The sequence below is a fragment of the Styela clava genome, chromosome 3 (genome assembly GCF_964204865.1).
Source record: "Styela clava chromosome 3, kaStyClav1.hap1.2, whole genome shotgun sequence".
Classification (NCBI taxonomy): Eukaryota; Metazoa; Chordata; class Ascidiacea; order Stolidobranchia; family Styelidae; genus Styela; species Styela clava.
Window position 1 is genome coordinate 18,516,851 of NC_135252.1, and position 13,685 is coordinate 18,530,535.

General features: G+C 33.9%; 2 protein-coding genes across 2 annotated transcripts; both read left to right on the forward strand.

The window, feature by feature from the left end:
* Positions 1-5,136: 5,136 nt before the first annotated feature.
* On the forward strand, positions 5,137-6,945 carry LOC144411720 (techylectin-5B-like). Its single transcript, XM_078110588.1, has 3 exons — positions 5,137-5,227; positions 5,904-6,000; positions 6,605-6,945. Exons 1-3 carry the CDS (start codon positions 5,146-5,148, stop codon positions 6,927-6,929), a joined length of 504 nt encoding a protein of 167 aa, XP_077966714.1. The 5' UTR covers positions 5,137-5,145; the 3' UTR covers positions 6,930-6,945.
* Positions 6,946-7,879: 934 nt separating this feature from the next.
* Positions 7,880-13,181, forward strand: LOC120342013 (microfibril-associated glycoprotein 4-like). Its single transcript, XM_078110581.1, has 9 exons — positions 7,880-8,696; positions 8,936-8,997; positions 9,399-9,414; positions 9,586-9,852; positions 10,164-10,328; positions 10,408-10,553; positions 10,766-10,862; positions 11,624-11,720; positions 12,206-13,181. Exons 1-9 carry the CDS (start codon positions 8,648-8,650, stop codon positions 12,525-12,527), a joined length of 1,221 nt encoding a protein of 406 aa, XP_077966707.1. The 5' UTR covers positions 7,880-8,647; the 3' UTR covers positions 12,528-13,181.
* The last annotated feature ends 504 nt before the right edge of the window (positions 13,182-13,685 follow it).

Here is a 13,685-nt window from a genome sequence, read left to right on the forward strand (position 1 = left end):
TCACCAAACTAAATATACAATGAATAAAGTTTTAAAGCATAATTTTTGATAAAATAATTGTAAAACATTTTTGGTATTATAAGCTTACGATTTTAAATAAGGGTTATTTTAACATCAGTTGAGTGCATTCACTACTAAATATGAGAAACAATTTATATGTGTTGTTTTCAATATGCTTTGATCGATATATATGATTTTATAATATTAAAAGAATCAAGACTAGTTATCACTAGTAACAAATGTCTATATCAAGTGATTCCTAATTTCATAATTTTTCGATGTTTTAGCCTGTTTACTCTATTCCCCCATGATGGTAGATATTTAATATATAAAACTAAATCATCGTTCTATACTTTTTGTAGTTTAAACTGGGTTTTCTCAGGTTTAAGAGCCGGCACAGGGACGCTCCAGTAGTGTGTGTACCAATATTGAGGTAACTAATTTTGTTCGCCTACTTTACATCAAATTGTGTAAAGAGACGGATGCCTTTGGAAAAGGGGGTGTATTCACTTACACTTAGATAACACGGACAGTCCCTGAACTCGTAATAGAAGCAAAATGAGGAAAATTGGAATAAAAGTATATATGCCCTAACCCTAACCTGGTACCAACACTACTTGAGTATCAGAACAGAACTCTGAGTTTTATCAGTCCTGTAATCGAAAATCGGTGACAGATTATTTTGCCTCAAATTATTCAGATTAGAAGGTAGGAGTCATAAGTATTAGGCTAGAATATGTTAACAACCAGAGCGAGAGTCGTGAATTAGGGTATCGTATAGATTAGTGGTTCCCAAACTTTTAAGGCATCGTCGCCCCCTTACAGTAATTTACATTATATTAAACTATATTTTCAGTAAATTATATTCTGTATTTGAAATCGGATACGAAAATTCCGATCAAAACAGTCCTCGCTCGCGATAATGACAATCGTTAAAATTGCTGATTTTTTCAGCGATGATGATTTGTCTGTTGTGCAGAACAGTCAGTTCATTGCCGATACGAATATTAACAAGAATTTGTCATTTTAAAATAATAATTTCAATGTAAATGACCGTTGGGCCTACTTACAATAAAATGAAAGTATTTTGGCTCTGAAATACTGCAAGCTGCGTACATAAAATGTATTGTATACTGCTCGATTAGAATTATTCGCATTTTCCGATCTTGATAATTTGTTAAATTTAAGCCGCTCGCGGTTATTATCAAGATATCACCGTTAGCAAAATGCCAATGTCGACAATAAAATTTTACAACACAACATTGATTAGTTTTGATCAATTTATCACAATATGGAAAGAAGTCGTGTGGAATCCGGCGGTAATTCAATAATGGATAATGGAATGGATCAACTTCAGATAACTGCGGTGTAGTTTCCGATCGAAAATTCCGAAATTTTGCAATTTAATTTCAATTTCGTCTGCAAAATCTTGTTTTCGCTTGTTTTTACAACTATTAAGGGATTTATATCTCAGTAAATTGTACTATTTATAATAACTATAGTAGGGTATATCTGGGGAGAATCACAGCGTGCAATCTTAGCGGTTAACTATGAGTAAAGCTACGCTACGATTTCAAAAATTTTTGAGTATACTCGTAGGTCGCGAGGTTTCACCAAATTTATTTTCGAAAGAATTTGAGTTGCTTGAAAAAACGTTAGGAACCTCATTAACATGACTGTACCAAATACTGCATCTATTTGGTTACTCTAACCCAGGGGTCGGCAACCTACAGCCCGCGGGCCGGATTTTACTATAATTAGATAAATGGCAACAAAACGCAGAAAAGTTGATGCTAAGTGCAAAGGGTTCAATGGCGCCGAGAACATTCAAATGGAATTTTTTGAGATGCAATGCAATGAGGAAATAAATCTATATTCTATTCTAGAGATTTCTCGCTGCATGATTTTCATTATAAAAAGTATCATCCGTTCGGTTTTCAATTTTCTTAAAAAATGTGCGCCCCGCCAATGACTGCAACCCTTCATTTTGGCCCGCAAGTGACAAAAGGTTGCCGACCCCTGCCTAACCTTTCATACACAATATTCTTAGTTTCTATCCGATGCATAATCCAGAAAATACATCACCTATATATCACAATAAAACACATGGTTTTCAACGAGCAAAAGAGTGGCCACGTCGATGAGAAATAAAACTTTTACATTCTAATTCATCAAGTGCCTCAAACTCAATACCGCCACTATTCTGAACCGAATTGATTTTTTAATTCCAATTGTGGTATAAATACGCTTGAGTGAATATTTCCCGCTACGACTCCGAGTTACATGGTATAAGTGCGTATTCACGTCTTGTACTTTGCTCACCCGAATAAAACTCTTCAATCCATTCACTAACAACTGACTGTAGGAACACTGGAAAGTCAATGGCTCAAATGAACAGATTGTTAAATTTATTGGACACGTAGTGGACATAACGATCGTTTTGTTGTTATGTTGTTCTCAGTCTTGTTCTTGTTGTTGTGTGACACGTTTTGAAAAAATCGCCTTTCTCTTTGATTACTGGACCAATTGCTTTGAAATTTCCAGTGGGTAAAGATGGAATTTTTCTCCAAAGGGCTATTACTTTTTTTTTTGCTATGACGTCATCAAAATTATGTGGCTCTACGTGTCCATATATTTGAGCATAGCTCTCTTGTTTTAGATGAGGTGATATTATCTAAATCGTTATTTTGAGTTCGACATGTACGTAAGTAAATAAATGGAGCTTTAATTACGCATTAGAAATTGTAGAAACAGAAGGTGAAGCGGAAATGTTATGAAGTGAAACAATGACGCATGCTGGGTTATGCGGTTCAAATTTTGATTAATATCACATTTTCGGTTTGACGAGTTAGTTTAGTTTGGATTTGTTTATCAGTTATTCAGTAAAAAGCTACAAGACTGTAGTTCAAAACAAGAAACATGATGTGTAATTCTTTGTTCCTGTTGCTTATTGCGGGATCAAGTCTCGGTGAGAAAGTTTTAAAATAAATGACCCTACTTAGTGTAAATTAAAGACTAAAAATTATTAAAATTATGTATTTGTTTATTTCTCATAAAACAAATTCATTATTAACATATAAAAGCTTTCACGATATCACACGAATTGAGAATGTCGCCAAATTAACGAACAACGCATGCCGATTGGAACATGTTTCGTCTAAATAACATAACCTAGTCCTAAGCTATGGCTTAGTCAAAATTAATAAACTTCATAATGTTACTCCTATACACAGCAAAAATATCGCCAAACTCAGAAGATACCTGTGATGACATATCACACAATTTTGACTTGACGGTAAGTTAAATTATTTATGTATTGTTGCAATTTTATAAATACAATCACCAAAACGCGTGTAAATACTATTAACCTAGCAAAAATCATTCTTGCGCAGATAATATACACATTGAATAACAAATTATCAGCGGCATTAAACCTCAAAATGTTATTTCTCGAATTTCATATGTCGATGTATGAATTCAAGGAAATGTTGCATTTGTTGTAAATAATTTGTAGTATACTATTCTTGCTCTAATTTTATACAATTGATTGTTTAGCATATTTTTTCTTACTTCTTAAAAAACCCTTCACAAAAATGTGAAGTAAAGTGTGTTTCATTCTGTTTGTTTCAGTTAACCAGCGAACAAGGTAAGATGTGACTTTTATTACAATATTGATTGGTTTAACGGTCCCAGAATCTTTATTTGGATTCAATTTGAGAGAATCTTTGAATAAATATATATATCAATCTCATTAGTTTTACATGTTCAAAATCTTCGTACACCAACAGACACACTAAGTATTGGTAAGCTAAAGCAACTTAAATCTATACCAGATTCAGAAATACATCAGAAGGTTTGTTAATTCAGATTTGCGAATGCAGTTGGAAGAAAAGCTTACATTATTGTTAATGAATAATTTTGACGGAGATCTTGTAATAAACACTCAAATATTTGAAAATGTTGCACGCACCAACCTAAATCATACAACTACAGATAGAGATGATACCACCGACAATAATGTTGAATATTCTAGTTCCGCGTCTTCTAATGATGTCACAACTGATCCGTTTTATTCAAGGACAAATTTGATAACAGAGAAAACTGAATTGAGTACAAAGAAGGAAATTACGACAGGTTTTAATAATTTTTCTTCATATTTTCAACGTAAATGTAGATCAAGCTACACCAACAACTCGAATTGCAATGCATTATGTATACACAGTGTAGAAGGGAACCAATAAAAATATTGCAATGACAAAAATTTGAAAAAAAAAACTCTTCAAATATGTATGAAATTATGGAAGTGTATGATCGCAAAACCCAACAAATTTGTATTCTAGTCAAAATTATAATTATTACTCAATTCTTATGGTAGTAGCTTATACAATTGAGGTAGTTTAGTCATTTGGTAAGGTATTTAAACTATAATGTCCGTAATATAATACGAACGCGTCATCTATCGATTTCATTACATTCAATTATTGAACCTAATTGACCTCATTTCAGGCACTTACGAAATATACCGACTGGGAATGGCCGAGAAGTACCGACAAATTGATAACAACCGACAAAGATGATATTGGAGATGTGGTGACCACTGACACGGATTCAACTCTTCTTCAGTCTTCTACTTTAACTACTCTCGTTGATAGGAATGAAGGAAGCTCACATTCAGGTATCGGTACTAGCAGAAGATTTCTGTCTTCCTCTTGATCATTATATTTACAACGTATAGTTAATATTATGTAATAATATTATGTTTTATATCAATATCAGATTTACCCGAGGATTGTACAAACATGCAAAAGAAAAACGCGAAAACTAAAAACGCTACTGGTGGAGTATTTAATATTTATCCTGAACCAAACGAAAGTTCCATTGAAGTTTATTGTGATCTCGTCACCGAATGAGGAGGATGGATTGTAAGCTTTGCATTTTGAACAAAGCTAGTATAAGCTGATTAAAAATTATCCCTTGTATCAATTTTCAATATTCACTAATCACTCCACTCTCATGAGTGAAAATTTTATAAATCTGCACGGATACGTAAATTTGACAAAATTTTTGTAACATTTCGTTGTGAATCAATCATTGAATAATATAAGAACAACAGCAAACTTGATTTCAAAGGTGTTTCAACGACGAATGGATGGATCGGAAAATTTTTATAGAAATTATTCTGACTACGTGAAGGGGTTTGGAAAAGCCGATAGAGAAATGTGGCTTGGTAAGTTTATTTACTTTTAATATTGTTGGAATATTTGCAATGTAACAATTTTGAATGAAGTTGCGATAAGAAAATGTCAAAAAAATTTAATATTGATCAAAATGTGCAACTCGGTTGGTTTACTTGCCCAATTCTAAATCCAGAAGTCATAAAATTAAATATTTCCATATTAAATCTTTGAAATTGTATAAAATCATTCAAGTTAACATAAAAACGAGAATATCGGTTGGAAACCGAAGACTTATCGATCGATAGTTAGGGGATCCCCCAAAACAGAAACTGCAGTTTCGATTCATCCGCTCTTGTAACTTGCGCACTGCGCATCGCACACACACACTCGGCGGGTTTCAAAATTCTCTCGCTTTACAAAAATCTAGATCACTATATCAATAATTGATTGATAACTCGCTAATTATACGACATAATTCGCCCAAAATCAATAGGCTACTGGTCCGAGATAAGATGAATGCACATGCAAAATCTGGAGCAGATTCAATCTCGCTTTCGTGAGATATCGCGTGCATCTAACAGACAGACATACATACAGACATACATACAGACAGACATACATACAGACAAATACCTATCAATATACTTACCGATCTTAAGATCGATAAGTAATTAAGCACCAATACCATGTATAATGATACCTCATTTGCGCCAATATAAACTTCAGGTCTGGAAACGTTGAATCTGATTACGAATAAATATGATTGTGAACTTCGTATAGATATGAAAGATTGGGAAAACAACACATCTTACGCCAAATATGGGTGAGTCGCGTGATAAAAAAATAAAAAGCCAATGAATTACACATAGCTTATAAATGTGGGTTGGACTTTGAAAGGCCAATCTGTCACCCTATTTAGGAAAGTCGCCATTGACTTCAAGTTTTAGTGTTATTTGAGCACGCACTCGGGAAGAAATGCTAGAGCAATGGAAGTTGGCTATTATATAATTTCTTTATTAAACTTGGCATCTTGGAATTGTTGTGAATTCGGAATAGCTTTTTCTAATATTCAAAATATTTCATATTGATTGAATGAAACTACATAAGCTACAATAATGCGGATAAAAACACTCGAAATAAGATAGAAACGTACCAGACTACTGTAATATTACTAGTACAAACAAAAAATAAATGGGACCTCCTGAAGTATGCGCACCAAGATGGCGCACAATCTGAACTCGGGTTGTGTACAAAGTTAGGTTTCAGGCTGTGCGACATCTTTGTGCGCATACTTCAGGAGTACCAAATAATGATATACGTTTGACTGCTGTTGATAAATAGTCAAGAAACGAATCTCAAAACCCCTCAGACATACTGTAGAGACGCAGTTGAAGGACAGAAACATGAATAACGCTCTAAATTTCTAGGGTGTTTAAAGTTGGAGATGAAACTAACAAATATCAACTCACTGTGGGGGAATACAGTGGAAATGCGGGAGATTCAATGCGAAATCATTCTACAATGAACTTCACAACAAAAGATTACGACAACGATATCTGGCAAAGAAATTGCGCTCAACGATTCAGAGGCGGTTGGTGGTACAATAAATGCCATCAATCTAACCCAAACGGCATTTACTTATCAGGAGAATCTGAGTTTGGCGTTGGAATCAGCTGGTTTACCTGGAAAACGCACAGATACTCCCTCAAATTTATTGAGCTGAAACTCAGGAAAAAATCTAAAACTATATGATCTCGCGCGAACCTTGCAAAATAAACGATCAAAATAAACGATTGGTTTTTAAGCGAGCTAGTGTTATGCTGAAGTCCCTCTCGTTTTTTTCCATATGTGTGAATGGACATCAGTGGCCTAACATGTAGCAAATTTTTGAGCTACCATTTATGGTGATTGATTACCATTTGGGATTGCTGCCTGCATATAAATGGCCTGGCAATTGATGTAAATAAGTGACTTTCGAAGATTTTAAACATTTTGTCATCATATATATACGTTTGTTCCATATTCAAATATACCCATAATAATATGTCACGGATGCCGTCAGCATATTAGCGAGTTTCGTCCACGCACGCTTCAATCATCCCATTGGCATACTCGATCCGTATAAAACCGGAGAGTACAAGGTTTGATTTGACGATCGCAGCGTGTGTGAAGCACATTTAGTTTCGCTACGTGGTAAAACGGGACGTTGGCTCGAGGGTAGGTGAGTTGAGGTACATAGACAGTGGGTCGAAGATAGGAAGGTAAGAGGGATCGGAACGCGGGCCGGCGATAGAAAGGTTGAGGGAGATATGATGGTGGCACGTAGATAAGTGGTGAGTCCAAGATAGAAGGGTGGGAAAGATAGGGCAGGGCAGTGGGTCGAGGATAGGAAGGTGAGAGAGATAGGAAGTTTGTGCCCAGTGGGTCGAGGATAGGAAGGTGAGAGAGATAGGAAGTTTGTATGAGATAGGGCAGTGATTCGAGGATAGGAAGGTATGAATAGATAGGTGGCTAGTCGAGGATAGGATAGTGAGAGAGATAGTGCAGAGGATAGAAAGGTTGGGGAGCTGGGGCAATGTGTGGAGGACAAGAATGTTGAGGGAAATGGGACAGCGGGTGTAGGATAGAAAGGTTGAAGTAGATAGGCAGGGCCATTTTGTATCTTGCTCTTCTGTGTTAAAGGTTGCACATCCCTGATTTAGCGTATATATAAAAGACTAAAAATTTTGAAAGTCTGCATATAAACTCAACTAAGGGCAAGCCGCAGTAAACAGTCTGGCGGGCCGTGGGTTGGGCAACCAATATATAAAGCTACAGCTCCTATGACCTATACCGAGCCGTAGTTGTTGCCGAATATAGGAGATTGAAAACATCGTCCTGAAAACTTTGGTACCGGGATGCATGTATACGATCAATAACTTCTTACAAATTTGAAAATCTATTTATCCATAGTAAAACTAAAACACATTGCATATGAGACGTTGATATAAACGTAAAACATATTTGTTATAAATTTCAATGATCGAGTTGAGTTGTCGGTGTTTTTCCACAGCAACAATGGAATAATGAATAGAATAATAAATAAATAGAATAAAAAATCTTTGGCGCTTAAATATTATACTGAGCTCAACAATGCCATGAACCTCCCAAAAATATAGAAAACTACTTCGATGTAAAATGGAAGTAAATTAAAAAGCTCTCAAATTTATTTTGATTATCGGGAAATAATTTCTAAAATACTATTTTGAGTACAACGTGTACGTTAATAAATACATCGACAGTTTGAAAGTTGTATTACCAAAAGATAAAGAGGAAATGTTATGACGTGAAATGATGACGCATGATGGGTTATGCGGTTCAAATATTAGTTGACATTATCATTTTCGGTTCGACGAGTTAGTATGGTTTGATTTTTTCTATCTGTAAATCAGCAACAAAACTTCAAGCTTATAATTCAAAAAAGAAGAAACATGATATATCAATATTTGTTCGTGTTACTTATTGCGTGTTCAAGTCACGGTAAGATGGTTTTAAAATATTTGACCTACTTGATGTAAATTAAATACTAAAATTTAATAAAAGTATGTATTTGTTTATCTGTCATAAAACAACTCAATTGTTGACATATAAAAGCTTTCACGTTATTACCCGAATTGAGTAATTTAAAAGCCGGTTAGAACATTTGTTGTCTAGATAACGTATATTAACTACGGTTTAGTCCAAATTGACAAACTTCATAATGTTATTCCTGTAAACAGCAAAAATATCGACAAACTCAGAAGATCAGTATGATGGCATATCATACAATTTTGACTTTACGGTAAGTTGAATTACTTATGTTTTATTGTAGTTTTATGAGTACGATCACCGAAAAATGCGTTAATACTATTAACTTAGCATAGATGATTATCGCACAGATTATATACACATTGAATAACAAATTTTCAGTAGCAATAAACCGCAAAATGTTATTTTTTGAATTTCTTACGTCGGTGTCAGCATTTAATATATATATAGGCTACATGTAGAACACGATCATTTGTGAAGTCTTAACACCGTGGTTGTTCATGTAAAAGTTGCATCTGTTGTTTATAATTTTGTAGTATATTAACTTTGCTTCAATTTTATACAATTGATTGTTGAGCATATTTTTTGTTACTTCTCAAGTGACCCCTTCATAACACAGATGAATAAATTTACGTTTTACATTGTTTGTTTCAGTTCTCAAGTGAACAAGGTAAGATGTGTTTTTTATTCTTATATTGATTTGTTTAACGGCCCCAGAATCGGTTTTATTTTGATTCAATTTAAAAGGATTTTTGAATAAGTATATATCTTAATCTCATTATGAGTAAACTAAAGCAGTTCAATTTATTCTACACCAGATTCAAGGTTTTTTTTAATACAGATTTGCGAATGCAGTTGGAGAAAAAGCCTACATCAATTCTATTGAACATTTTTGATGGTAATCTTGTAATAAACACTCAAATATTTGAAAATGTCGAACGGTCCAACCTAAATCCAACAACAACAGATAGAGATGATACCACCGACAATAATGCTGTATATTCTAGTTCCTCGTCTCCTAATGATGTCATAACTAATCCGCTCTATTCAGCGGCAAATGGAATACATGAGAAAGCTGCATTGAGTACAAGGACGGAAATTACGACAGGTTCAATCAATTTTTTTGACTCCTATAAGCATACGTGTAGATCAGGCAATATCAAATACTCAAATTACATTAATATACACAGTGTAGAAGAGAAACAATTATACTATTGCAACGCTAAAATTTGGGAATATGAAAATTTGTTAAATATATCATGAGTCTAACAAATTTCTATGCTATACCAAATTTTAATTGTTAATTCAATATAGGTAAATCTAAGCAATTGGTAAAGTATTTAAACTATAATATCTGTAATATAATAAGAACGCGTCATCTATCGATTCGATTAACAATCTATTTGATCCTATTTCAAGCACTAACGAAATATACTTGGGGATGGCCGCTTAGTACTGACCAATTGATAACAACCGACAAAGATGATATTGGACATAGAGTGACCACTGACACGGATTCAACTCTTCTTCAGTCTTCCACTTTATCAACCTTCGTTGATAGGACTAGAGGAAGCTCACATTCAGGTATATGTAGGCTACTAGCAGAACATTTCTGCCTTCCTTTTGGTCATTAAAATAAATATTATGTTTATGTCAATACCAGATTTACCCGAGGATTGCACAAACATGCACAAGAAAAACGCAAAAATTAATAACGTTACTGGTGGAGTGTTTGAAATATATCCTGAACCAACTGAAAGTTCCATTAAAGTTTACTGTGATCTCGTCACCGACGGAGGAGGATGGATTGTAAGCATTGTATTTTTGAACGAACCCAGTATAAGCTGATTAAAAAAACTATCATAAGCATCAACTTGCTATATTCACTACGCTCTCATGATTACAAATTTTATAAATCTGCGCGGATACGTAAATTTGGCCTTTTTTTTGGTAACATTTCGTTTAGCTGAAAGGCTGAAACATTGAATAGTATGAGAATACCACAAAACTTGATTTCAAAGGTGTTTCAACGACGAATGGATGGATCGGAAAATTTTTATAGAAATTATTCTGACTACGAGAAAGGGTTTGGAAAAGCTGATAGAGAAATGTGGCTCGGTTAGTATATTTACTTTTAATATTGTTGGAATATTTGCAATGTAACAATTTTCCAAATAAATATCGTATACAGATTATCTCAAATAAACGGCACATGAAGCTGTGATAACAAAAATGACAAGCAATGTTAATATTGATCAAAATTTGGTTTCAATTGGTTTACTTGCCTATTTCCAGATTCAGACGTCATAAAACTAATTGTTTTCATATTAAATCTTTGAAATCGTAATAAAACATTTGAGTTAACTTAATCATGAAGCACTAATACCCACCCTTGTCCATGGGAATAAGATTTCCATGGGAAACGTCTCTTGGGATGGGATGTGACAGCACACATTTGTATTTCACATGGGACACGTGGGTAATGAAATAACAGATGATTTTCGTGGAAACGATGGTAAAACATTTCGTTATGAATTTCGTGTCCATATATTTGAGCATAGCTTTCTTGATGGTTATAAAGAGCAAAATGTATTCAGCATTGCAAATTCGTTTTATAAAGGGGCTAATGGACACGTGTATAATAGGTATAAACTTGAAGTTAACAAAGTCAGATAATTTGTTGTTTGCATGTCTCATCGTACATGTAGTCCTATTTAGTAGACGCTAAACTTAAATTTAACAATTTTATTGTTTTCCAATGCGAATCCCATGGGATGGGACAAGCATAGATTGTTATGGGATGGGACAGAAAAAACTGTCCCATGGACAAGCCTGCTAATACCCTTATAACACTTTATTTGGTTTAATACATTGTTCAGGTCTAAAAACTTTAAATCTGATTACGAACAAATATGATTGTGAACTTCGTATAGATATGAAAGATTGGAAAAACAACACAGCTTATGCCAGATATGGGTGAGTCGTGTGATAATAAAATTAAAAAAAATCATTGTATTACATATACCTTATAGATGTCGGTTATCTGATACCATATTTGAAAAAGTTGACATTGACCAAAATTTCCATTGTTATTTGAATACACACTCGGGAATAAATGATAGAGCAATAGAAGTTGATTGCGTATTGAATGACTCGACATCCTTATTTCATGTAACAGGGTTGAAGTGGTGCAAATTCGAAATAGCTATTTCTAATATTTAAAATTATTCATATTGATTGCATAAAACTGTATATGATACACCAACTACAAACAGATGAGAAACTAAAAATAATATGGAAACGTAACCAGACTATTGTGAACTTACAAAAATGAATACACATTTGACCACTGTTAATAAATAGACAAGTAAACGAATCTCGAAACCCTCAGTCAAACCTAAACTTTGTCTATAGAGACGCTGTTGAAAATTAGAAACATGAATTGCGCTCTGAATTTCCAGGTTGTTCAAAGTTGGAGATGAAACTACAAATTATCGGCTAACCATTGGTGAATACAGCGGAAATGCTGGAGATTCATTGTCATATCATAATGCAATGAACTTTACAACTAAAGATTATGATAATGACATTGCCGCCAAAAATTGCGCTCAACGATATATTGGTGCTTGGTGGTACAGGAAATGCCACAGATCTAACCTTAACGGATTTTACTTTAGAGGAAATTCGTCATTTGGACAGGGAGTAATCTGGTTTACTTGGAGGGGACAGTACTACTCTCTTAACTTTATTGAGATGAAACTAAGAAGAAAAGTTGAAGTGTAAAACTAAATTTAAAATTGTACGTTTATTTGCAATATTGATATATCAAAAAGTTGATGAGTTTTTATTCGTAGTTTTCTCAATATTTTAAAATTTAATTTTATGGTATATTTGTGTTTGAATACATTTTATATGGGGTTGTTAAAGAAAGCTCACTAACACTCATCAAATCTTTAATCTAAGTTGAAGGCCACGAGTCATAACCTTCCGGAATGAAAAAAAAAATGGCGATCAGATTGGCGAATTTTAATACTATTATATATACAATTATTATATGAATGAATTTATTGGGCTATTTCTGGAGATGTTTTTTATGATTACTATAACGCGAACTAAACTAAAAACACAATAGTTTCGTATTTTTTCCTGCACTGACGTCAGTGCGAACATTGATTAAGATTGAGAATCCTTCTTTGCATTTAAGCAAATGAATTGAGTTTTTCATTTATTTATTGCACTTTTTCCATTTTGATATTTTTTGAATGCCTGACCAGCATAATGACTTTATTGAACTACAATCATTGGCATGTTGGTCAATAGATTGTTAGATTGATTTTATACTTGTATCGTTAAAATACTTTTATGGAAAATTATATGTTATTTAGAATGAATGTGCAAATTTATGAAACAGAACGCATTACAAGTGAACTTATTGAATATTGTTGTTACTTGAATTATTAACCCGAACCTATTGTTTTATCCGGTCATTTTTCGTGTGGTACGAAGAGACGGACGGAATCAAATCAGTGGGTCGAGGACAGTAGATTAGGGATACTGAAAGTTTTGTAGAGGATAGTACGGATGATTGGGGGTGGGTCGAGGATAGAAAGTCAGAATGGGATAGGGCAGTGGGTTAAAGACTGGAACCTAGAGGGAGATTCAACGAACAATCGAGGATAGGAACCGAAACGATTGTAAAGGAAGTCGAGGATATGGAGGGACGGAGGACACTACCCCATTCCTATGAATATTTGAACAAATATTGGAAATATATGAGTTAAAATATCAAATACAACACCTTATTATATCTTTGCATATAATAAACACCGACCTACCACAAGTGTATATTGCGTTTTAACTCACAAAACTGTCGACGTTACATTGTTTTGAATTCAGCAATAACAGAAATTTTGATTCTGATAAAAATTGACATTTGGTAAT